This window comes from Podarcis tiliguerta, assembly GCF_965153285.1.
Source record: "Podarcis tiliguerta genome assembly, chromosome: 5".
NCBI lineage: Eukaryota > Metazoa > Chordata > Lepidosauria > Squamata > Lacertidae > Podarcis > Podarcis tiliguerta.
In genome coordinates, this window is record NC_139538.1 from 84327252 (window position 1) to 84353425 (window position 26174).

The 26174-nt window shown below is 49.1% G+C and overlaps 1 protein-coding gene across 1 annotated transcript in view; it reads left to right on the forward strand.

The window, feature by feature from the left end:
• The window catches only part of NFKB2 (nuclear factor kappa B subunit 2), a 94338-nt gene continuing 68164 nt past the window's right edge, over nucleotides 1-26174 (forward strand). Inside the window, exons 1-2 of the mRNA XM_083440364.1 lie at nucleotides 1-149; nucleotides 14309-14356. Of these exons, the coding sequence (XP_083296490.1) occupies nucleotides 85-149; nucleotides 14309-14356 (113 nt within the window). The 5' untranslated portion in view covers nucleotides 1-84. The remainder of the gene's footprint in view (nucleotides 150-14308; nucleotides 14357-26174) is intronic.

A 26174-nucleotide genomic window follows, 5' to 3' on the forward strand; every position in this document is an offset into this window, starting at 1 on the left:
GCAGCCGACTCCCTCCTGGCGCCCACCGGACGCTGGCTGGGCGGGCGGGCGAGCTCCCCCTGTCGGGCGCGCCTCCGCCCCAAAATGCCCGCCTGGGCGATCCTGCCTATCGCCTTGCCCGCCTTCAGCATCACCGGCATGTGGATCGTGTGAGTAACACAGGACGGGGCGGGAAGGGACCCTCACGAGGGGTCGAGCGCGCCACGCTACCAGCCAGCGGCGTTTCTGCCCCGAGCGGCTCTGGGGGCTCCGGCGCCGCCGGGGGGAGGCGAAGGTGGCGGGCTGCGCTGCGCTCCGGAGCCGTGGCTGCCGCTGCTTCTTCACGGCTCCGCCTGCCCGCGCCCTGGCCTGGCCTCTCCGCTCGGCTCTGCGCCCGCGAGCCTGCCCTCGGGACTGAGCCGGGGATGGCCCTCGCATCTCCTCGCATGGCCCCAGCCTCGGAGCTGCTCGAAAAAGCGCCTCCGCTTCTCCTCCACCCGTGCAAGGCGGGGTGGAAGCGAGCCAGTGCCAGTGGAAAGTTTCAGGGCTGAGACCTGTTAGGGTGGAGGGCAGCATCTGCGTGGAAGGATGCTTTGCGTGTCGTGTGTTTGTGTCTCGTCCGCCCGGAAATGCGCCCAGCCTGCCACATGTTTCCAGAGTGCTGCTTATACAGTAGTGCGATGCGCGCTCCTCGTGCGTGCCCGAGGTGTCTTCCCGACGACATGCTTATCAAGCATTCCTCCGGATTTGTTTTCGCGCAGTTTTGCGCACGCGTTGGATGACGCCCCGGGTGTACTGAGCATTGATTCTGATTCGTTTGGCCAGAGATGTTCGGACATTGCATCAAAGCAATGAAAGGAGATTCCGACAAAACATCAGGAAGAACTCTCTTGTAGTAAGAGCTGTTGGACAGTGGAACGGTCTCCCTCTGGAGGTTGTGGTCTCTCCTTCCTTAGAGTTTTCTAAGCAGAGGTTTTTAAGTGCATTTCTCCTCTGTCTCTTTCATTTACAAAGTTTCAATGTCTGACCGGGAGTCAATCAGCTACTGGTAAATTCAATTTACTTCATCATGCAATTGGGTTAGAATGGTGGAGTTGGAAGGGACCGCGAGGGTCATCTAGTCTAACTCCCTGCAAGGCAGGAATCTCAGCATGACAGATGGTCACCCAAAGGCAAGGTAACTGCTTTTTTACAGAAGTGAAAGCCTTGCCAAACGAAGGACTGGCAGAACAAGTGCAAACCAATTATATGGCAAATCAGAAGGAATGACAAAAGGGCACCTCTAAAGGTGCTTAGGCTAAATAATGGAGACTTCTTTAAAAATGCACCAGGCAGGCAGTGCAGCTGTTAAGATGAAAAAAGGTGCAAAGGGAGGGGCATGGGGGAAATCAGAACAGCTAAATAAATCCTTTGCCCCTGCCTACAGGGGTTTAGAGACCCACAAGTGAACTCTCTCTCTCTCTCTCTCTCTCTCTCTCCAGTGGTGCCTCACAAGACGAAATTAATTCGTTCTGCGAGTTTTTTCGTCTTGTGAATTTTTCGTCTTGCGAAGCACGGTTTCCCATAGGAAATGCATTGACGGTTTCCCATAGGAATGCATTGACGGTTTTAAGAAAAAGGCGTAAGACGTTTTTGTCCATAGGGAAATTCGTCTTGCGAAGCAACTCAAAAAACAAAAAACTCTTTCGTTTTGCGAGTTTTTCGTCTTGCGAGGCATTCGTCTTGCGAGGTACCACTGTGTGTGTGTGTGTGTGTGTGTGTATATATATATATATATATTAGTACTGCACCTAAGACATGCAAAGGATGGGGCTATATACATTTTAGAAACTGGCAGCTTAAAACCCAGCTTCCCATTGTCAGCTGGCATTTACCCAAGGAGCTCCAGGGGTAGTTGGTTTCTTACAAGAGTGGAAGGTGCTCAGCGTTCCACTGCCCAACTTCAGAATTTTACAGGAACTCCCGAAGTCTATACTCTGCAGCTGAGCTATTTCAGTAGCTATTGCGATAAAAAGCATTGATCTCAAAAGCCTAAGAAGGAGGAGGCTAGCTAAGAACAAGATATATCCTAAGCCTCCATTAAAGTTGGTTTGGAACCCTTACTCAACAAGCCTGATTCCCCCCCCCCCCCCCGCCACTGGACTTCTTGCCATGAGGAAAGTGACATGAAAAGGCACTGGAACGTGTGGCAGAACAAACTGCTTGACCCAGTGTCATATACCCTCCTGGAAATCAAATTGGAGCAAATGTTCGGTACGCAGCCGGTCACTGTTTAACCTCCCCACAAACTTTGTGCAGGCAAAATTGTGAAGAAATTGAAAGATTTTCCATAAGTACACTCAGTGTCTCTGTTTTCAAATAACAAAATCCTTCACACAGGTCCATTACAGTCAGTTTGAGACGTTTTTGTAGCAATGTGGGGTTGATGAAGGAAGAGAGATGGGGAGGGAGAAAGGAGAAAACAGAGAAAGAGAAAATAGGAGGGGTGAAAGCAGAGAGGGTGAGGGACTTCCATTATTTACATAGTGTATGAGTGGAGATGTTTTTGTCCGCATCGCATGGGTAGGTGTCTTATTTTTGCTGGCAGAGCGAGTGATCAGAGGGCCCAAGTTATGGTTAGTTGCAGTTGACTGGTTGCAGGGTGTTTTGTTTGTGTGTAAGGTTAAGTTAGCCCTATTGATTCATAGTTGTTAGGGCAGGGGAGGGGGTCATTGTCTTGTTGGCCTTTGTATGTGATAAAGAGGAGCCACACAAGGGGGAAGGCCTCCTTCTTTGTTTGATCCCATGATAGATTCAGTCTGCTGATTAGTTTTTCTAGTAGCGCTGTTTCCCATGCAGTTTGGTACCAGTGGTCCATGTTCACTGCCAAAAGGTCTCTCCAGTGTCTGGTAAATATTGACCCATGCATTTTCCCCTGCTCAGGGGTGCCAACTTGAATAAAATATTGGGAAGGCGGACAGGTAAGCTCCACCCCACATAATCTATCACAAAATGCAGTACACATACAGTATTTGAATGGCAATGCCCATTAACCGGGGGGCGGAGGCTCAAATATTTTATTGGGGGCGGCTGAAAGTACCTTGGCCCCTAGGAGTTGGCTCCTGTGACCTTTTACCCTTTCTGAGGGAAATACCCACATAGTTTTAAAAAAACAGCAGCGGCAGCATCAGGAACACCTTGTTGCCAAGAACCCTGATATTTCCTTGACCTGTTCAAAACATTAAGCCCTTCCCTGGAAACACGCACAATCACCATTGTTTGCCTGGCTTGAGAGTAAATCCTATGGATTAGTGGGATTTACTTCTGAGTAAGCATGCATAGTGTTGGGCTACTGGTTTCGCCTCGGACTAAAAGATCAAGCAACCTGTCTAGCAGCGGTGGGGCTCAGGGTTGCCTGTCACTACCAGATGGCTGCCTACCCTTGATTGGTGTGTTTAGTTAGCAGATTCTTCCAAGCTGAATCACTTTCCAGGCTTCTTGTCAATTCTGGACAATGCAGGAGAGGCAGACGGTTGCCTCAAAACATTTGCGGTGCCTCAGGCAGGAAATCTGCATTGTCAAAATATGCGGCTAAACTAAATTACAACTGGCTGCCCTTTACAGATATTCCGTAATGTGCTGCCTGAGGAAGGCTGCCTCAACCTGACTGATTGGTATCTTGTTGAATCTGTCTTGTCTGGTTGTAAGGAGACAGTTGCCTGCCCTTCGTTAGCTGCAAGACAACGCGTTTGGGTTGCCTGGCTAGGGAGGGAGCAAGATGCAAATATTCAAATAACTCCAGGTATATAGGGACATAGGAAGCTGCATTTTGAGTCAGGCCATGGACCGTCTACCTCTGTATCACCTACACTGGCCAGCAGCAGTTCTCCAGAGTTTCAGATGAGGAACAAATAATAAGCCCCCTCTCGAATGAAAACCCAAGATGGTTCCTGAAATTCATTCTGACTGGGCAGATAAAATATAACAGATAGAATTTTGCAGGGTGTGTTGTTAGCGTGTGAAAATGGTCAAGCTCCAAGGAAGCCCAGGCAGCCACCTCTAGATGGTGGAGGCGCCAGGCGTCATCCTGGCGCCCGGGCATCTTCACTTGTTTGCAAGTGGCTGTTAAAGGTAAAGGGACGCCAGTTGTGGCCGACTCTGGGGTTGCGGCGCTCATCTCACTTTATTGACCGAGGGAGCCGGCATACAGCTTCCGGGTCAGGTGGCCAGCATGACTAAGCCACTTCTGGTGAACCAGAGCAGCACACGGAAATGCTGTTTACCTTCCCACTGGAGTGGTACCTATTTATCTACTTGCACTTTGACGTGCTTTCGAACTGCTAGGTTGGCAGGAGCAGGGACCGAGCAACGGGAGCTCACCCCATCGCGGGGATTCGAACTGCCGACCTTCTGATCGGCAAGTCCTAGGCTCTGTGGTTTAACCCACAGCGCCACCCATGTCCCAAGTGGCTGTTAGCCAGGTGCAAAATACGCCTGGCAAATTTTGAACACTGTTCCTGGAGTGTTGGCTGCTGCCATTCCCAGATGCTGAGTAGAGTTTGCAAGAAAGTGGGCAAAGACTTCAGAAGGATTCACAAAAGTGAGGAGGGAGCGGGTAGGTTGGAGCTTCACAGGGCAAGGGATTCGCTTTTGGCTTGTTAATAAGCCAAACTACTCCCTGGTTTTTGGCAAGAAGCAACTTGGTTTATTTCTGAGTCAGTGTTGATACAAGCCGTAGGTGACTTGCCCATCACTCCCACCAATATACTGTGCTGCAAGGCATTTCTGGGGAGGCTGGCCAGAGGTCCCCTATTTTATGTGGCCAACTTGCAAGCACAAGCAGTGGAGGTTTATGGCCTAGGTCCTAGGAGCATGAGAGCCTGTGGGGCCAGTTTTGGATGATCAGGTGCAGGGCTGTATATATACTTTAGCACAGTGTTTCCCAACCTTGGGCCTCCAGCTGTTTTCGAACTACAATTCCCATCATCCCTGACCACTGGTCTTGCTAGCTGAGGATTATGGGAGTTGTAGTCCAAAAACAGCTGGAGGCCCAAGGTTGGGAAATGCTGCTTTAGCACACGTTGAAGAAGGCACTGTGTTTCACAGGTTGGTTTTGTAAAAACCAAAACCAACAAACCATGCCCTTTTGGACTGGCTCTTTTTGGACTGCTTTAGATGCCACATCTGTTCCATACCTGCTTCTTACTGCAGAGCTCCACAGTTTCCTTAAATACAACAGAGCACCTTATTCCAGTGGGTTCCCTCTTTTGAAGCGACCCTGTTAATAAAAGATAACAAAAAATCCTTGCGGCAGCTACTTTGTTGATGCAACCTTATTTTCAGAGTTGGTGGTGAGGTGACACCTCTTCTCCCACTCTGGGTGTTTCCTTAAGAAAGGCCTTCTGCTCCCCCCCCACACTTCCCTTCTGTTGATCATTAGCTGTTGTTTATTGTCTGTCAGCCCATGTGACAGCACTTGTATCTCAGCCAGTTTGCATTAATTTCGAGAACAGCGTTGCATGAGCTACTGCCTCGAAAGCTCCTAAGGCGACCAGCAGGAGTTACAACGCTGGGAGTACATGTCTGTCATCGAATTCTTCAGAATTCGCACGTAGTCATGTCTTCCTGTTGTTTGGCTTGGGTTTGGCATCTACCTGTCGATAGCTCAGCCTGTAGAGCATGAATCTCCTAATCTCAGGGTCATGTATTTGAGCCCCACACTGGAGAAAAAATTTCCTGCCTTTCTGGGGCTTGATGACCCTCGAGGTCCCTTCCAACCTTGTTTCAATGATTATCTACCTCCGCTTGCCAATCTGCAAAGCAGAAATACAGTGGCAGCTTCCTTAAGCTGGTGGTTGAGGATACATAAGATAATGCAAGTTCCCATTGGCTTGTGAAGATCAGCAGGTGGTCACTGCCAACCTGGGCTTCTTCTCAGGAATGCTATGCAACTGAAATACAGTTTTGGGCTCCTTAGAGGAAAAGAGATCAGGCAAGCTGTAGCAAGAGTGGCTTTGATATAGAACTGTTGCGTCCAGAAGAAGCAGATGATGAGCTAGGTTTGCAGACTGCACTTCCTTGCTTATAGTGATCCCAGGGTGGTTCCCAAAATATCACAAAATAAATAGCAGTTACAAAAATATACAAGCCCTGGGTTTGGTTTTGGTTATGAGGTCCATGCCTTTGTTGCATTGGTGTTCTGTTTAGGGGCAAGTCAGGACAGTCCCTTCTGCTGCTTCAAGGGGGCTTCTGTTTTCTGAATTGGCCTCTTTCAGGATTGTGTTGAGTTCTACCTAAACAGAAGAGGCGCTCTGTTTCTCCCCGATCTTGACTTCTGCTGTGATACTCATCCAGCTCTGTCCATAGGTATTGCAAGTTCAGAAATGCTTGCAAATCCTTTTGATTTGTGTTCATTGGGCTTTGCTGCAGACAGTACCAGCAGGGTCGCTTCCAGACAACCTTCTTATCAAGCATCCTGATTTATTTACCGGGGTGGTGCTGGTGGTCCAACTATTTATTGAGCATTCATTCAGATTTTTTGTTCACAGGGAGTTTAGACCATGCTGAATCAAGCAAATGTTACCCGCTTCACTTTTCGCTGCGTTTTTCTCTCACTTGGCTTTTCCACAAAAAGTCCAGTGTTTTGAGGAAGTGAGTTCATTGTGCAAGGCTTCCCAACGAACAATAAATGCACAGCCTGAGTTTGCTAGTATGTGTTTGAATGCCACCCAAAAATATCAACAGTTGGGAAGCGCCCAGAGGAAACTATGGGTGAAAGCCGAAGGTATCAAATAAAACAAACCCCCTCTGAGATCAGTGTTCCCAATTGGTTGGGCAGCTCTCATATCCTGTTGTGGGTCCTAGCCACTGAGGGTTAAGTCTTTTGACGGGTCTTTTATACTTCTCTTAGGGGCAAAATCCAAAACTTTTGATCAGGTAGCCTACAATCCTTTTTTTTCAAAACATGATTTAGATCTTCTTGCAGGGGGGGCAGTTGCGTAAATAATGGGTTTTTTCTTTGGTAATTTCCACATACTACAAGATCATACAGGGCACGATCATTTACAGTACAGTGGTACCTCAGGTTACAGATGCCTCAGATTACAGACTCTGCTAACCCCAAAATAGTACCTCGGGTTAAGAACTTTACTTCAGGATGAGAACAGAAATTGCACAGTGGTGGCGCGGCAGCTGCAGGAGGCCCCATTAGCTAAAGTGGTACCTCAGGTTAAGAACAGTTTCAGGTTAAGAACGGGCCTCTGGAACAAATTAAGTTCTTAACATGAGGTACCACTGTACTGGAAGACAAAGGCCAGGTCCAAAAAATATATATCATGAAACTAGTTACATGAGTGCGGGTCTCAAACAGTAACCTCTTTTTCTCATGTTACATGTTAAATTGGTTTTGAAACTTGAGTGCATGATGTACAGTATGTATTTTACAGAAAAACATTGGTTTGACAAGAGGGTCATGGACTCAGTTTTAAGAGATTGTGTGTAAGCTATTACAGACCCTCATTGAAATTCAAATTTTGCTTTAAACTACATTACTATACCATACCTTCCAACATTTATCCGATGAAAACAGGGACGTCCCATTCCATAATGATAATGTTACTCTTTATACCACCACACATCTGACTGGGTTGCCCCAACCACTCTGGGCAGCTTCCAACATATATAACAACATAATAAAACATTATTTTTTTTTTTAAAAAAACTTCCCTATACAGGATTGCCTTCAGATGGCTCGGGGGTTGGATAATCTCATACCCTCCAACATTTCTCCGATGAAAATAGGGGCATCCTAAGGAAAAGTGGGGCATTCCGGGATCAAATCAGAAACCAGGACGGCTTCTCTAAATCACGACGTCCCTGTAAAATAGGGACACTTGGAGGGTCTGCTGTACAACACAGTAAAGGATAAAACCATAAATAGAAGCAATGGATGCAATGACGAGAAGGCAAGCAGAGCAGACTGGATGCTATGCTATGCTTACACAAAGCAGGTTGGATGAGGACCGTAGATGAAGCCATTGTTGTTGTTTAGTCATTTAGTCGTGTCCGACTCTTCGTGACCCCATGGACCAGAGCACACCAGGCACTTCTGTCTTCCACTGCCTCCCGCAGTTTGGTCAAACTCATGCTGGTAGCTTCGAGAACACTGTCCAACATCTCATCCTCTGTCGTCCCCTTCTCCTTGTGCCCTCCTTCTTTCCCATCATCAGGGTCTTTTCCGGGGAGTCTTCTCTTCTCATGAGGTGGCCAAAGTATTGGAGTCTCAGGTGAAGCCATGGCCTTGTGAAAAAGGAAGGAGCCCTATGCTTAGAATTTTGAATGTGGGCACCCAGCAACAGGAAGCCCCTCCTCCCCAGTACACCTGAGAAACTGCAGCTCCAGGCCCAGTCATAGGGACTAATTACAGCATTTAGCCAATTGCTAGTTTCTCTTGCATGATTCAGGACGTCTGTGGTTTCGTCTAGGCTCCTTCATCCCATCCAGCCCCTATTCCCCCATGTTAATTTGCTTGGCTGGCGGTGCCGGCTGCTTATTATACCTCAGCCATAAATAATGGAAGTGTGGTTGGTAGCCTAGGGTGAATGATGCTTGTACGTGGCTGGGCATGGTTTGGGCACTTCTTGGGGTCTTGCCCGCTGATCCTACCTCCTGGAGAAAGCTGCTATTTGAAAAATAAAATCTGTGAACTTGGCGTTGGCCAAAGCCATTCCGACTTTGAGTCGTAGAATTGTAGCATCGGAAGGGACCGTGAGGGTCTTCTAGTCCCAACTTCTTGCAACGCAGGACTCTCTTGCATAACGCAGGGCTCAAACCCACAGCCCTGAGATTAAGAGTCTCATGCTCTACTGACTTGCACCATGGTAGTGCCAGTAATGTTGTCTTCCTGCCTTTGCCAGAGAGTGAAGGGAGCTATGAGTTTTGTTTAGCGGTAGGAGCAACCAACCTTTAGAACTGGCCGAGCAGTCTTGGATTTCTTGGACCTATAAGTAATAAGTAAGCAAATGAATGCTGGGACGCGGGTGGTTCTGTGGGTTAAACCACAGAGCCTAGGACTTGTCGATCAGAAGGTCGGCGGTTCGAATCCCCGCGACGGGGTGAGCTCCCGTTGTTCGGTCCCTGCTCCTGCTAGCCTAGCAGTTCGAAAGCACGGCAAAGTGCAAGTAGATAAATAGGTACCACTCCGGCGGGAAGGTAAACGGCGTTTCCGTGTGCTGCTCTGGTTCGCCAGAAGCGGCTTAGTCATGCTGGCCATGCTGACTTCCTCGGCCAATAAAGCAAGATGAGCACCGCAACCCCAGAGTCGGTCACGACTGGACCTAATGGTCAGGGGTCCCTTTACCCCTTAACCTTTAAGCAAATGAAAGCTTTCCATAGAGCTATAACATCATAGACTGGGAGCTGCCTGTTAGTTCTTTATTTATAAATGATGTGAATTTAAGCAAGCAGGTCCTTGCAAACAGAATGTTGCAGAGTGTATAATTGGGGTGCGTGCTTGTGGTCACTTCAGACAACCTGTTTACTGAACATCCAGATTTATTTGGACAAAGTTTGCAGGTAGGTTACATGTTTATTGAATATTCATGCAGATTAAATGAGGTTAAGTCAAGCAATGGTTACCCCACGTTTTCCAGTACATTTCATAACCCCCTTTCTTATTGCAAAAAGTCTCATTTTTTGCAGATAGGGGAGAAGCAGGTTTATTACATAAGAGCCCAAATCCACCCTAATTGTGCAATGCCCACTTTCTGGTATGAATTGAAACCCACCCACAATACAGTGACAGCCTGGAAGTGCCTGGTGTTTCCTGTTTTAGCCTGTGGCGAAGAGAGTTGAAAAAACACACACAACCCCATGAAAAATGGGTTGCGTGCTCTAATTTGGCTCTTAATTCACAAACAGTTTTGTTTAGATTTTAAAATTTTAAAAGTGCAACCAGTCTGCATGCAAGTCAGCAAGCGATTGAGTTAATTGGGTTTGGCCTGGGAGGACGTCTGACGGTGGCGCTATCTCAGGGATGGAATTTCACAGCGGGTTACTTTACAGGGCTTCTGAAAGCTGCCCTCCTTCTCACAACAGGGTGCAACAGTAAACTATATCGGAGGGTTATTGTAGGCTACTCTCAGCCCAGCCTGCAAGGTGGTGGTTGGAGTGAAGGCCCAGAATCCCTTGTGCTCCATTTTGCCTTGGCAAAAAAGGTCACATCCAGCGGCACGGCATCAGTTGCTGACACCCCAGCGGGGTGGGTTCGCCAGCCCTCGCCACCGGAACGACCCCATCCCCTAGCGGGGCTGTGCTGAGCCAACTGCCTGCCTGCACAGAGGGGAGCCCGGCTGGCCAACATGACCTTTGATGGGCAGAGAGGAGCATCGGGCCACTCTGCGGTGAGGGCACCTGGTTTGTGCCCGCTCAAAAATTGTGTGCGCCCCCCGCCCCCCCATGCCTTGCCGCTGGTCACGTCTCCCCTTAAATACACAAAAGTACAGGGTAGGTTCAGGGACGCAGGTGGCGCTGTGGGTTAAACCACAGAGCCTAGGACTTGCCGATCATAAGGTCGGCGGTTCAAATCCTCGCGACGGGGTGAGCTCTCGTTGCTCGGTCCCTGCTCCTGCCAACCTAGCAGTTAGAAAGCACATCAAAGTGCAAGTAGATAAATAGGTACTGCTCCGGTGGGAAGGTAAACGGCATTTCCTTGCACTGCTCTGGTTCGCCAGAAACGGCTTGGTCATGCTGGCCACATGACCCGGAAGCTGTACGCCAACTCCCTCGGCCAATAAAGTGAGATGAGTGCCGCAATCCCAGAGTCAGTCACGACTGGACCTAACGGTCAGGGGTCCCTTTACCTTTTACAGGGTAGGTTCTGTCTGGTGCTACTCTAGCCCATCTCCCAACTTCTGAAAGTTGCCAAACCATCTCCCTGACTGATGTCACTGACTTGTGAAGAGCTGCTGCCTTGCCACTCTGGCAGCTCCTGCAAGGCGCTTACCTTCCCTGATCTACTCTTCCCATTGTGTTTACTCTGGTGGGATATAAATGACCTGCTACACATGCTATTAGATTGTAATTTTTATCTCGCTTGGACTACTGCAATGCGCTCTACGTGGGGCTACCTTTGAAGGTGACCTGGAAACTACAACTAATCCAGAATGTGGCAGCTAGACTAGTGACTGGGAGCAGCTGCCAAGACCATATAACACCAGTCTTGAAAGACCTACACTGGCTCCCAGCACGTTTCCGAGCACAATTCAAAGTGTTGGTGCTGACCTTTAAAGCCCTAAACGGCCTTGGTCCAGTATACCTGAAGGAGCGTCTCCACCTCCATCATTCTGCCCGGACACTTGAGGTCCAGTGCCGAGGGCCTTCTGGTGGTTGCCTCACTGCAAGAAGCCAAGTTACAGGGAATCAGGCAGAGGGCCTTCTCGGTAGTGGCACCCGCCCTGTGGAACGCCCTCCCTCCAGATGTCAAAGAGAAAAACAACTACCAGACTTTTAGAAGACATCTGAAGGCAGCCCTGTTTAGGGAAGCTTTTAATGTTTAATAGGTTATTGTATTTTAGTGTTCTGTTGGAAGCCGCCCAGAGTGGCTGGGGAAGCCCAGCCAGATGAGCGGGGTATAAATAATAAATTATTATTATTATTACCAAAAAGTTTGCGCCCATGCCTTTGCATCCAAATCGAGAGGTTCTGCTCACCTCTTGTTTTAGCAGGGAGCTGAAATTTAGACCCTTCTTTTCTTTGTTAGGTTTTGACAGAGGCAGAAAAGGATTGCCGTGCTTAAAAAAAAATCAAGTGCATACAAATATATATGCAAATTGGGACTTGCATTCTTTCTCCCACAGCTCAAACCTGGCTTCACCCCTGTTTTTGGACACAGATTTGCTGGCCAGCCTTTCTCTCTATTATTCAGGCAGACTGTTTGCATTTAAAAAGAATTATTTTAAGCACCACCTGTTAGGGATGGGCAAGGATCTGTCGGTTTGGGCTTCTCTCGGGTTTTTCTCCCCTTCTCCGCCCCCCCCCCCCAGTCTTCATTCAGATCACTATATTTCTGCATCAGTCTGCGTTTTTATTTTGAAAAGTGAATGCAAAAATGTTTGAATTGATTAATACTGCTGTTATATGCCAAGAATGTGGAATCTTAGAAATTTGTGATCTGGTGGACTCTCCCTAAACGTGCTGATGGTTATCATGCCAATTAACAATGTTCAATTACCGTATTTCTCGCTCTATAAGACGCATCAGACCACAAGACGCACCTAGTTTTTGGAGGAGAAAAACAAGAAAAAAAATATTCTGAATCTCAGAAGCCAGAACAGCAAGAGCGATCGCTGTGCAGTGAAAGCAGCAATCCCTCTTGCTGTTCTGGCTTCTGTGATAGCTGTGCAGCCTGCATTCGCTCCATAAGACGCACACACATTTCCCTTTACTTTTTAGGAGGGAAAAAGTGAGTCTTATAGAGCAAAAAATACGGTAAATGGAAAGGACAGTCCTGTGGCTGCTTTAGCAGCAGTGGTGAGCAGTAGTATGTGGATTGCCTTTCTGCAAGTTGTCCTGCTAAGGCAGTGCGTTGGAGGGTCAGGGAAACCTTGGACCCAGGTGTCAAACACTGACCCCAAGCCTCACTTATTTGGCCCTTGGGACTCTTAGCAGGCCACACCCTCTTTCCCTGAGCCACACCCCCTTACTGGCCTTGGGCTGCAACCTCCTGGAGTGCTTTTGCCTGGTTGGAATGTTTACTTGACCTCTGAACCTGGCTTCTTGCTTGTCTGGACGGAGGATACAGAGGGATGTGCGACTGCGTCTAGAAACTAGCCTGCTGTACCAGGGTAGAAAATTGTATTCATTGCTCCACCCACTTTTGGCCCTGACCCCACCCACTGCTGGCATGTGGGCATGGCTGCCCAGAAGCAAATGCAGCCCTGAGGCTGAAAAATCTTCCTTAAAAGGTTGCTATCTAGGGGGTGGGGAGGCATTTGAAGCCGTTTTGCCTGGGATGCATGTAGACTCCTTATCACTAGATAAACACTGCCAAGCAGATAGTCTGGCAGGGGAAGGAGCTGATTCCAAGTGCAGGGGTGGCCCCCACCTTAGCTAGAGTGAGGCAACTGCCTCAGACAGACGATGCTATAATAAGGCCCCCCCCCCCACTGCCTGCTATTTCTCCAGAGTTCATCAGCTCTTCCCTTCTGCTGGAGGTCAGCAATACATGCCAGCCCGGCTCCATTAACATGTGGACCCCAAATTTTGGATCCCCGCAAAACCGATGCCAAAGCTTAGTGCTGGTTTTCTGCCACAAATCGCACATTTTGTGCCGCGCCTCCTCGCAAACCGAGTCATTGACACAGCAAATCGGGGTCACAAGTAAATAGCCAAGAACCCAACGTTGTCCGTTTGACTCCATACTGGTGCCAAAGCTGTGTGCTGGTTTTGTGCCACAGACCCCACTTTCTGTGCCATCCCCAAAACTCTGTAATTGACACTCAAATCAGGGGCCACAGGTACATCCCAAAGAGTGTTCGAAACTCCCATTGTTCTAGGTGTGTTTTGTGGGAGGGAATTTCATTAGCACAAGCCGTTTCTGAGCTCCGGGCGCAGAACCGTGCCTAAGATTTCAGATTAAAACTGCAGAGTGGAAGGAAAGGAGGACCTTTTTCAGCCTCCCCACTTCCAGCTACTCTCTGAAGACTGGAGAAGAGACCCTCTTAAGAATATTAGGGGGGTGGGCAGGGGAAGGACTAGACCATGTGAAAAATGAACCTAATAGTTTAGCTGCCGTTCATTCATTTTCAGCTTTGTATTAAAAAAGTGTGCCTAGACGTTCCACTGTTGCGTCCATAACCTCAGTTTCAGGTGCCATTTAGCTCCTAGCTTTCATATCTCCATATCTAACGCTGACTCCAAAGCCCAAGCTTGTCCGATTGACTGCACACTGGTGTCAAAGTTGTGTGCTGGTTTGGTGCTCTATTCTTAACACACCTGTTGCCTCCAGGTGTGATGGAGAATGCTACCCTATTGCTTAGGCTGAACTGCAGTGCAGCATGACCCAGATTGCCTCAAAATCTCTACCAATCCACTTTATTGATGGACAGCAAAGGTTAAGAGAAATGACTTGCTGAAGGCTGCGCACCGAATCTGTGGTTGAGGAGGCAGGAGTTTGAAGACTGACTGCCACCTTTGGCCTGAACACCCTGTTTACTGGCTTACTGTGCATTCTTAATGGAGGCTTGAGCATTGGGGCTGCTCCTAGGCTGCAGAGAACTGAGAAGCAGCCGTTGGGTGTTTGAGAAGAGCAGACACGATCACTTCTTTCACTTCTTTCTTTTGTTCCCTACAGGTATGCCATGGCACTGTCCAACAATCACATCTGCCCAGTCCATAATTGGTAAGAGTTCTTCCTCCCTTTGCACAATGGCTTTTGTTGGTGGCTCTGCCTGTCTGTGTGGGTTTCCCTGGGCTGTTTCTCATCTCCTTGCTCATTTGCTTGCATTCTGCTTCTAGCCAGGAGGGGAAAGACCTTGATCTGGTATTTAAAGCGCAGGATGGTACGGTTTACTTAGACTCTGTGCTTGCATAGTCTTTTCATTTTTTCCCCCCCAACCCAAAGTCGGCCGCCTAGATGATGTAAGTAGCTAAAGAACTCTAACTATGAAAGCCTGAAGATGTGAAAGTTTGCAGTTTTGCCAACAATTGCATGGTGCACGTAGTCCGCTATTTAAAGCACAGAGTCTACCCACCCACTGCATTACAGGGTTTAAAAATAAAAAAAAAACCACTTGGTGGTCTTCATGCTTGTGGAGAAAAAAGGAGGCGTGCTAGACAGTTTCACCTTAAGTGGCGGCGAACCTCTAACCTGCAGGCATCGTAATTCAGATTGTTTTGCCCAAGCCCTGCCCACTTTCCCTATACTTGATGTCATATACAATGATGCCTGGTGTGGTATGCAGGGATCAGCCATCAAGCCGTAGTGGCTTGATTTCAAACCGTGCCGGCGAAGGGAGTGCAATGTGCAGGTGCTGCTGATCAGCAGAATGTTGGCACTTGTGAATATGTGTGACTTTGCTCATGTGGTTTGAGTTGAAACTATAAGGGCGAAGGAAAACGACATCATTCTGATGTCAAAGGATTGACAGGTAGGTGGGCCCAGTTCTCCTGCCAAAATGGATTGAGAGACATAAGCACTCGCCTTCCTGGCTGGAAAAGGGACCTCATTAATCCTTAAAGGCTCCAAATCCTAAAGGAAGGAGGGGCTGTAGTCTTAGTCTTTATGAACCTGGATAGCGCAGCTGGTTGGAGTGTGGTGCTGATCAATGCCAAGGTTGCAGGTTCTGTCCCTGTATGGGACAACTGCATATTCCTGCCATCACAGGGGGTTGGACTTAGATTATACTCAGGGTCCCGTCCAATTCTGTGATTCTCTTTGTGGGACTTTTAACTCCTCAGCAGGATACGTCAGCGTCATGAGGAACCAATAGGCTTTCATGGTGAATAGATCAAGTAGTTAGTAAATAGAGACGCAACATAGACTGGCTACAAAGCATAGCATGAAAACAATATTTTGACTCCCTCCTCTTCACCGCTTACAAACCTCTCTCCACATTAAAGTATTTATTGTACATAAGGATATGTACAATTTTAATGTCCACAGTGCAGCTCCATTTATTATATGAAAGGAATGCCCTTTTTGGCTAAAAATGAATATAAAAAATATTGTTACACTTTCTAAGCTCTCCCCCCATTTTAATGTAGCACTTAATATTTTGTAGCAGGGTCCCAATCAATGGACAGTTTTGGGGCAGGGACAAAGGTTATTTTTTAACCCAAAGCTGCGGTCGGGATCAGAGGTTCATGTAGAGGAGACGTGGATATGCATATTTCTCTCTCTGTCTCTCTGTGGGCCTTATCTAAAAGATTTCAGCCAGGAGTGTTTCCTAGCCCTGTCTGGAGCCACCAGGAATTGAACCTAGGAACTTCTGCATGCTAGGGACAATTGCATGCATCCAACAGCTCTGGCATCCTGCGACTTTAAATGTCCTGCCTTGCACTTGAAACAGGAGGTGCACAGAGGTCACCTTTCTTCTTTCTCACTAGGACACCCCACCTTCCAAAGACCTACCAACCAGTTGTTGTTGTTTAGTCGTTTAGTCGTGTCCGACTCTTTGTGACCCCATGGACCAGAGCACGCCAGGCACTCCTGTCTTCCACTGCCTCCCGCAGTTTGGTCAAACTCATGCTGGTAGCCTCGAGAACACTGTCCCACCATCTCGTCCTCTGTCGTCCCCTTCTCCTTGTGCCCTCCATCTTTCCCAACATCAGGGTCTTTTCCAGGGAGTCTTCTCTTCTCATGAGGTGGCCAAAGTATTGGAGCCTCAGCTTCAGGATCTGTCCTTCCAGTGAGCACTCGGGGCTGATTTCCTTCAGAATGGATCGGTTTGATCTTCTTGCAGTCCATGGAACAGTAAAAAAGAGAACAAGATTTCATTTCTTATGATTAGGTGCTGTTGAGTTTGGGCCTCCCAAAGTCTCCTAGCCAAAGGCATCCAGTTGCCCTAATCTGGGCCTGATGTGAGGGAACAAAAAAGTGGCAGAGGCCAGGAAGATGGTGAAAGTAGCACAAGGCCAAACAGCACAGGGGCTGCGAGTAAGAGGAGCTGCACCTTATTATTGGGAAGGAAATTGGCAGGTCGAGGCGTCCTGAAGGACTAGTGACTGGGCCGATGTACTGAGTCGAGACCACTGTCCAACCATCTCGTCCTCTGTCGTTCCCTTCTCCTTGTGCCCTTCATCTTTCCCAACATCAGGGTCTTTTCCAGGGAGTCTTCTCTTCTCATGAGGTGGCCAAAGTATTGGAGCCTCAGCTCAGGGCTGATTTTCTTACAAATGGATAGGTTTGATCTTCTTGCAGTTCATGGGAGCTAGTTGCAAAATGCATGTGTTTAGAATTAAATAATAGGGTGTCTCTGAGTGCATTCAGACCCCAAGAATATATTTTCAGCACCAGAACTGAACTGGGCTCACAGTCCTTTGGCACAAAAGTCTACCCCTTGTTTACCTTCCTTCATTTCAGCTAAGTTCAGTGGGAAATGTTAACTGTTTGTTGTTGCTGCTATTGTTAAGAAAAAAACAGACTCAGAAATCCTCTCTGATCTGCAAAGTCCATTCTACCAGCTGGTAGAATCTACTGTCTGCCCCCCCCCAACTTAGAGAATCCAGCTGCAGGGGGCCACCTGTGTGGACTTGTGTGTGTTGCATTCCTCCTTGCTCTGTGGCTGTGGAGTGTCTGTTTCTATCAGGGGAAGCAAAGAGTTACAGAAAGCTGCCCAGACAGAGGATTTTAGAGAGTGGAAATGGAGCAGGGCAAGTAAATATTAAGCGAGTGAGCAGAGATCGCATGGAAAGTGGAGGATAGTGAGGAAACAGAAGGAAGTGTACCAGTTGGCATCAAGTCCTGATGAACCAAAGTGTTGTGGCGTCACATTTCAGCCATTACTCCCTCCAACTCCCTTTTCACAAATTGTCGAAACTTTATTCCCCACCCATATCCCACGTGCTGCTCTCTGAACACAGGGGCTCTTAGGAGCCCAGGTAGGTGCCTTCTGCTGGCTGAGTCCATTGGGCCATCTAGCCTGATGGGCAGCAGCAGCCCTCCAAGGTTCAGACAGGAGTGTTTCCTAACCCTACCTGGGATTGAAACTGGGACCTTTCGCATGCATATGCTCTAAGACAGGCATCCCCAAACTTGGCCCTCCAGATGTTTTGGGACTACAACTCCCATCATCACTAGCTAACAAGACCAGTGGTCAGGGATGATGGGAGTTGTAGTCCCAAAACATCTGGAGGGCGGAGTTTGGGGGTGCCTGCTCTAAGATGAGGCAGGTGGCAGCTTTGGGGTACCGTCAAGGGCGGGAGAGTGAGAGACTTGTGCTCTTGTAGTCTCACACACGTTCATGAAGGAAATGGTGGTGATGGTGGGGTTTTCACTTGGATGTTCTACTTTGGGCACCAAAATTCCTCGAGCTAGCCTTGTTTATGAATTGACCCCATATCCCTTGCAGGTGGGTGTTGGTAGAACCAGTTTCCAGAATTGTTGGCATCCGTGTGTCTTGAAAGACAATGGAGAGCTCCACCGGGGGTGAAGTCAAACCGCTACATTAGGAGCACCGAAGGGACCTTCCTGGGGTGCAATCCTGGGCAGTGTGCATGGAAGTCCTGGGCTGCCCAAACAAGACCCCACTCTCTGGTCCAAAGGGAAGTAGAGCAATATGTTTGGCAGCAGCTTGGCTGCAGGAGTTGCCGGAAGGAGGCATACAAGGCTCCATGCAACCGTCCTAGGGTCCTCACTCCAGATTTGTGTAGGGTTTACTCCTTAGCCCTGTCTTCTCCTGAAGACATCCTGCAAAACAGAGAAGGTTTAGGGTCAGGGTTCTTCCTCTTCTAGATGGGCTATTTTCCTAGGTAAATAGGACCTGGTGAACAGCTTTTCCAGCATTCTGTCATTAGTAAAGGTAAAGATACCCCTGCTCGTACGGGCCAGTCTTGCCAGACTCTAGGGTTGTGCGCTCATCTCACTCTATAGGCCGGGAGCCAGCGCTGTCCGCAGACACTTCCGGGTCACGTGGCCAGCGTGACAAGCTGCATCTGGCAAGCCAGCGCAGCACACGGAACACCGTTTACCTTCCCGCTAGTAAGCGGTCCCTATTTATCTACTTGCACCCGGGGGTGCTTTCGAACTGCTAGGTTGGCAGGCGCTGGGACCAAACGACGGGAGCGCACCCCGCTGCGGGGATTCAAACCGCCGACCATGCAATCGGCAAGTCCTAGGCGCTGAGGTTTTACCCACAGCGCCACCCGCGTCTGTTCTGTCATTACGAAGCACATAAATTCTATTCAGCATAATATGATGACAATTTGTCCCCTCGGCTGAAAATTTGGCATGGGAAATCTTCGTTTCCGCTGGAGAACAGTCAGTTTCTCTGGAGACTTCTCATTTTTTTGCTGCCGCGTTATTTTAAGTCGTCAAATAGCTCCAGTGGGAAATGCCAGGAAAGTGATCTCTGCTCCGTTTCTGTTATGCTAGTTATTTCATAGAATCGTAGAATTGGAGAGTTGGAAGGGATCCTGAGGGTCATCTAGTCCAACCCCCTACTTTGCAGGCTGTGTCCCTGCTTCAACTATGGGAGCATTCGTCTAGCCTTATTCATTATTATCATTTGAACAAATGTGCCCCTAGACACCAAAAGGGTGGCTCAGCTCAGTTGGTTAGAGCATGGTGCTGATAATGCCCAGGTTGCGGGTTCGAAACCTGTAGGGGGCAACTGCATATTTCTGCATTGCAGGGGGTTGGACTAAATGATCCTCAGGGTCCCTTCCAACTCTACGGTTCTATGATTTCTAAAAGTTTATGTTCAATGCTCTTCCCACTCTTTCCCCACCCACCATTGGCATGTGGATACTAGAAAATTGCCCAGAAGGAAGTGTGGCTCTCAGGCTCAAAACGGGCCCCCAATTCCACCTTAACTAGTTATAGGTATGGCCGGGGAGCCTATTTCTCACCGCAAGGCAGCTTGTGGGGAGATGGACCTTATCCCTTCACCTATCAGTATGATTCCCTCCCATGCAACTAGGAAGACACCAATGAATTGTCCACACCCCAGTCTATTATGTGAGCCAGTGTGGTGTAGTGGTTAAGAGCGGTAGTCTCGTAATCTGGGGAACCGGGTTCGCATCTCCACTCCTCCACATGCAGCTGCTGGGGGACCTTGGGCCAGTCACACTTCTTTGAAGTCTCTCAGCCCCAGTCACCTCACAGAGTGTTTGTTGTGGGGGAGGAAGGGAAAGGAGAGTGTTAGCCGCTTTGAGACTCCTTAAAGGGAGTGAAAGGCGGGATATCAAATCCAAACTCTTCTTCTTCTTCTTCTATTATGTTTGGCAATTGGGCTTGTGCAGGGGTTCAGATCTGGTACTGACTTATTGTTTGTTGTTGTTGTTGTTTATTTGTACATAAAAGCCTTTGGGATTAGTTTTGATACAGCCAATATTTTTATTATAAAGGCTTCTGTTAGCTCCCTTTGAGTTGAATTCGGAGCACAATTCTGCCCCATTTTTCGACACAGCTGCCCTTGCATTTTTTTCAAAAGTAGTCAAGGATGAAAATCATTCCGGAGAAGTTAACAGGGTGTGCTGGCAGATGAGTCGGAGAGATAGCAGAATGTGTTTCTTGGAAGCTCTTCGCGGCTAAGCACTTCAGCCAAGAAAAAGACTTATATTTAGTTTGATTCCGCATTTCCAGCTGGGAAATAGCTGATATAAAATATGGGTGCACATACTTGCCCTGGAAAAGAATCCACCAAGTTTTCTCAATTGCTTCTGTCGCATAAACAGGGGGGGAAATTATAATATTGAGCTGGGCCAAGAATGCTGTGGTTTGGGGAAGGTCAAGGAGGGAGAGAGGAGGAAGGAGGTTGCCACTGTTTGTGTTCTTGCCTTTAAATAAGTTCAGGGTGTAAACAAAAGAGAGTTTAGGAAAGAGATGGAGAGACACCAAATGTCATCTGTTTGGTTTTGTGGGGATGGGGGTGAGGCCTAGAAGAGAATTTGCCATTTTAAACTGCACATTTCTGAGCCGGTTCAAATGAAAACATTCCTGGCAGTGCCTGTCTCTTGCTAGACTAGAACCTGAGAGAAAGGTAAAGGTAAAGGGACCCCTGACCATTAGGTCCAGTCGTGGCCAACCTAATTTCCAGGTCATGGCAACCAGTTTCCAGGTCATGTGGCCAACATGACTAAGCTGCTTCTGGCCAACCAGAGCAGCGCTAGGAAACGCCGCTTACCTTCCCGCCAGAGCGGTACCTATTTATCTACTTGCACTTTGACGTGCTTTCGAACTGCTAGGTTGGCAGGAGCTGGGGCCGAACAACGGGCGCTCACCCCGTCGCGGGGGTTCAAACTGCCAACCTTCTGATCGGCAAGCCCTAGGCTCTGTGGTTTAACACACAGCGCCACCCTGACCTGAGAGAAAGCAGGGTTCAAATTTCCACGTGGCCATGAAGCTCACTGGGTGAGCTTGGGCCAGTCACTGCCTCTCAGTCTAACCTACCTCACAGAGCTATTGTGAGGATAAAATGAGAAGGGATCAAGCATGGGGGTGTCTACATTCCTGATCTCCCCCTGCCCAATTTTCCAGTAACACTCTCAAGACATCTTTGCTTGAATAGCTCAGTTGGTTAGAGGCCGTGGTGCTGATGATGCCAAGGTTGCAGGTTCGATCCCCGTATGGGGCAGCTGCATATTCTTGCATTGTAGGGGGTTGGACTAGATGATCCGCAGGGTCCCTTCCAACTCTGCAATTCTCTGATTCCATCTCCGAGCCTTTTGCTGCAAATCATTTGCATGGCAGTCCTTCCAAATGGATGCAATCAGGAAAACACTTGTTCTGCTCTCCTCATTCTTCCTCCAGCAATCCTATCGTTCAAAATTAGTTCCAACTCCTGAGAAGTTAGGGAATCGGTCGTCTTAAAAATCATTCAGCTGTATCAGATTATTTATTTACTGCATTTATATCACACCTTTTTTATTGAGACCCAAATTGCTTTGATTATTATGTTTTATTATTCTTTGTGCACTGTGTTTGAAACCCTATATAAGCTTTGTTACAAATTTGCTCTGGGCAGTCTTTTCTAACTGGTTCTGCTGAATGATTGTTTGACAAGGCCATTCTATTGCAATAGTTCCTAAACCAGATCCCTAACTGGATTCGCTGATGCTTGCTGCAATTCTCTTGGTTCCGTGTTTTATTTAAAAGGTGTTCCCTCACCTGGGTAATGAGCAGGTGGCGTAGAAGCCAAATTCTTACCCCATATGGAACAAGTTGTTTTGCCTTTAGCGTCTTGCAGGGTGAAAACAAGTGTAGCTAGAGGCTTGGCTGTGCCAGCATCGTCTTGGGAAGCTCTGTGTGTATGTATCATAAATTCTTGCATATTTTACAAAAACTATAGCATTCAGTATTCCATTATTGCAACCATCAAAACTTATTCACACTGCTGAATTTATCTTAATGCTGCCAGCGATTTCAGCTGTACACAGCTATTTCCCATATATTCAATAAACGTTTTCCAATCTTCTTTAAACATATGTTGTTCTTATTCTCTTATTCTATATGTTAAGTCTGCAAGTTGTGCGTATTCTGTAAACTTAAGTTGCCATTCTTCTTTGGTTGGGACCTCGCTCGTTTTCCTTTTTTGGACTAACAAAACACAGGCCGCAGTAGTAGCATACATAAATAACCTTTTTTGACACCAGAACATTTCAGTCTGAATTATCTCCAACAGGAAGGACTCTGTTTTGTTTTTTTTAAAGTACTTTTGAACAATTTTTTTCCATTCATTATGGATCATTTCCCAATACTTGTTTACCCTTTTACAAGTCCACCACATATGAAAGAATGTTCCTTCCACCTCTTTTCATCTCCAGATGCGATGCAAAGAGAATCTGCTTCTGTGTCTTAATACTCATGCATTGAAAATTTATTTCCCTCGACCATTCTTCACCCATTCATAAGAAAAGAAATTGCATTCTAATATTACCAAAGGGGACTTTAGTGAAATTCTCATGCATGGAGTGCAGGGTTTTTGTCACACTTTATGTATCTTTTGATGTGGCCATGGGATTTTGCAGATGTGTTTTTCTTCCATTTACAAATCATCTCTCCACTGCATTCTGCAGTGAATGCCTGTCCTGAAAACCCCATGATGTCCTTGGCTGGGCTTTCTGGAAGCTGGAGAGGCTGTGCTCTTGACAGATGTGCATTGTTAAATCTTCTTAAGGGAAGTCCTTTTCTCTTTTAAAATACATCAGTGTGGAAAGATGGATTAGAAAACAGGAAAGACTTAGGTTAAAAACAAAACCAACTGTCAGGGCTGGCTCCGGGTCCCAGCTCACCAAGGACCAACGCTAGCCGATAGTACAGTATCAAAGTCTTTATTGAAGAATAGTCTCCATTTACAAGTCTCAGTGTCCCAGCCCTACGTCTGGACTTTAGACCGGCGAAGCTCTGTCTGGATCTCCACCCCCTTTGCACCAGTTTAAGACTCTAATCTTACTCCACCTCTTCCTTCTCTCTCTCTTCCTCTGGGTCTTACTACCCCCCGGGGTCTCATTCCTCCTGGACTCTTCCGACGCAGAGCTTGACCCCTCTGACTCCTCCCCCTCTCTTCGGCGGGCTTTAGGACCTGGCTCCCTACCCGGGCTGCCCACCTTGCCGCCCTCCTGTACATTTGAACTTGGCGCGCGCGCGCGTTTTACTTTCCGGATGACCGTTTCCTCGCTCCCTGACGAGGGTGTGGCCACTCCTGCCTCACGTTCTCCCTCTGCCTGCGCGCTCCCTGATCCCGATGCCTTGGACTCCTCCCCCCTACTGCACTCTGGGGGGGACGCTGGTCCGGATTTCCAGCTGCTACTCTCTGAGTCCCCTCTGGCCCCTTCTTCCCGAGGTGTCCCCCTGGGCACTCCCCTTGCCCTGACCATGGGGGCCCCTTTCTGTGAATCCTCCGAGTCACTGGAGAGACTCAGAGACCTTGGACTACTGTCGCCGCTGACATTTCCTTCCGACTCCTCCCCCTCGCTCTCCGTTTCTTCCCTCTCCTGTGACTCTGCTCCTGAACCCCTGACATCCATCCCCCCCTCGAAGCCCCCCCTTCCCCCCTCCCCTTCCTCCGGCGGGGGTGCTGGGTGCTCCGTCGTTGTGGGGGTGAATGGTGGATACAGTTCGTCCCCCGTGGCGTGCATCCAGTTAGAGAAATCCGGCTCGTCCTCCATGTCTTCGCCGACCTCGTTCTCCTCTGCTTCCATCTCCGTGCCGCCATGCTCGAACCCAACGTCCTCCCCCATCACGTCCATGTCCCTCTCACCCTCGTTCCCCTCTGGGTCCGTTGCCTGCCAAGGGCCCCTCAGCCACCTCTCCTCTCCTCGATTGTCCCACCAAAACGAGCGGTCTGAGGCAAACCCCGAGGGCGAGCCCTCCGGTGAACGTGTGTCTAATGCTGGTTCTTCGTCCGAGGTGAATCCCTGGAACGTGCTGGTAGAAAGCGTGGGTGTGAAAAGCCAGTCGTCGAAATACTCGGCTGGCATGGGCCTGTGTGGGAACAAGGCATGAAACTCCTCTTTGAGGAGAGGCTCGTCCAGGGCATAGTCCGGCACCCAACTGTTGGCGCTGGCCGGGGTACCTTCCCTTGCGAGAAAATATTCCACTCCCTCTTCCCCCCATCTCGAGTCCAAAATCTCTGTGACCTGGTTGATGGGTTCCCTTCTTGGCGACTCCCTCCTTGGGGGGATCTCCTTATACTTGTCTGGTGCCGTGCCCTGCGCCTGAAATCGGTGAGGTGCTTTGTAGGGCGTGAGCACCGACCTATGGAATACTGGGTGCATTCTGGATCCTTCCGGAAGTGTCAACCGGAAGGCCACCGGATTGATCTGTGCCTCAACTAGGTAAGGTCCTAGCTGCTTATGTCCGAGTTTCTTCTTAGCTAAGGATCTGGTCGGCACTGCGTGGGCCGCTAACCACACCCAGTCTCCCACCTGTATGTCTTCACCAACCCTCCTGTGCTTGTCAGCCTGCAGTTTGTATGCGTGCTTTGCCAGCTCTAACTGCCTCCTAAGCTGCTCGTGGACTTCCTGCAATTCCGCCGCCAAGACTTCCGCTGCCTGTGGCTCCCCCTCCCCCAGTCTCTCTAATCCCGGGAAGGTTCTGGGATGCCTCCCGTTGTTGGCGAAGAACGGCGTCACCCCTGTGGACACGTGCTTCGTGTTGTTGTAAGCGAACTCAGCGAGCGGCAGGTAGTCCACCCATGTCGTCGGCTGTTGATTTGCGTAGCATCTCAGGTACTGCTGCATGACGGCGTTGACGCGTTCCGCTTGTCCATTGGTCTGCGGGTGTCTCGCCGACGCTAGGTTGATCTTGACGTTCAGGAAACCCATCAGCTTCTGCCAGAAGCTCGAAATGAACTGGCGCCCCCTGTCGGACAAGATAGACCGTGGCAGTCCATGCACTCTGAAGACGTGGTCTATGAACAGTTTGGCGGTCTGTTCTGCCGTGGCCACCTTCGCGCACGGAATGAAGTGGGCCATTTTAGTGAACATGTCCACCACCACTAGCACTGCCGTTTTACCCCTTGAGCTGGGTAAATCCGTGACAAAGTCCAGGGCCACCCTCTCCCATGGTTCGCTCGGAGTCTGCAGCGGTTCGAGCAGTCCCGCCGGAGGTTTGTGCACTGACTTGGCCCTTTGGCAGGTGTCGCACCTCGAGACGTACTCCGCGACTTCCCCCCGCATCTTGGGCCACCAAAAATCTCTGGCAACGAGTTCTGCCGTCTTCTCCTTGCCAAAGTGCCCGGCGGTGGGTGCGTCGTGTAACTGCTGCAGTACTTTCGCCCGGAGGTCGTCTCCCGGTACGTAGAGGGCCCCTCTGCGGATGAGCAATCCGTCTCGTACTTGGAACTCGTCGTCCTTCACTGTGCCCTTGTGCACCTCCTCCATCTTGGCTTGTGCAAAGGGGTCCCTCTGCAGTGCTCGACGGACCGCCTCCAAGTCCACGGTTGCTGCAGCGCACGCCCACGCTTTCGGAGCGAAAATGTGCTTGGCCGCTGCTGGTGCCGCCTCTTCGAGGTATTGCGGCTTCCTGGACAGTGCATCCGCCATGATGTTGTTGTCGCCTGGGATGTATTCTATCCTGAAGTCGAAATCCGCGAAAAATTCCGCCCATCTGATGTGCCGCTGGTTTAGGAATCTTGCCGTGCGCCAGTACTCCAGGTTCTTATGATCCGTGCGGACCTGCACGGTGTGCTTGGCCCCGACGAGGAAGTGTCGCCACGCCTTGAATGCTGCATGAATGGCCAGCAACTCCCTGTCCCAGATGGTGTAGTTTTGCTCCGACTTGCTGAGCTTCCTAGAGTAGAAGGCACACGGTCTCCAGTCCCCATGCGGGTCCTCCTGCAACAGTACGGCGCCCACGGCTCTGTCTGAGGCGTCTGTTTCAACCCTCATCGGTTTGCTGGGATTCACATGCAGTAGCTGCCCTTCGGACGAGAAGAGACGCTTAAGGTTCTGAAAGGACTGCTCCGCTTGCTCCGTCCAGATGAACTTCTTCTTCTTAGAGCTGAGCGTGTCAGTAATGGCCGCCGTCTGCATCGCGAACCCCTTGATGAACTTGC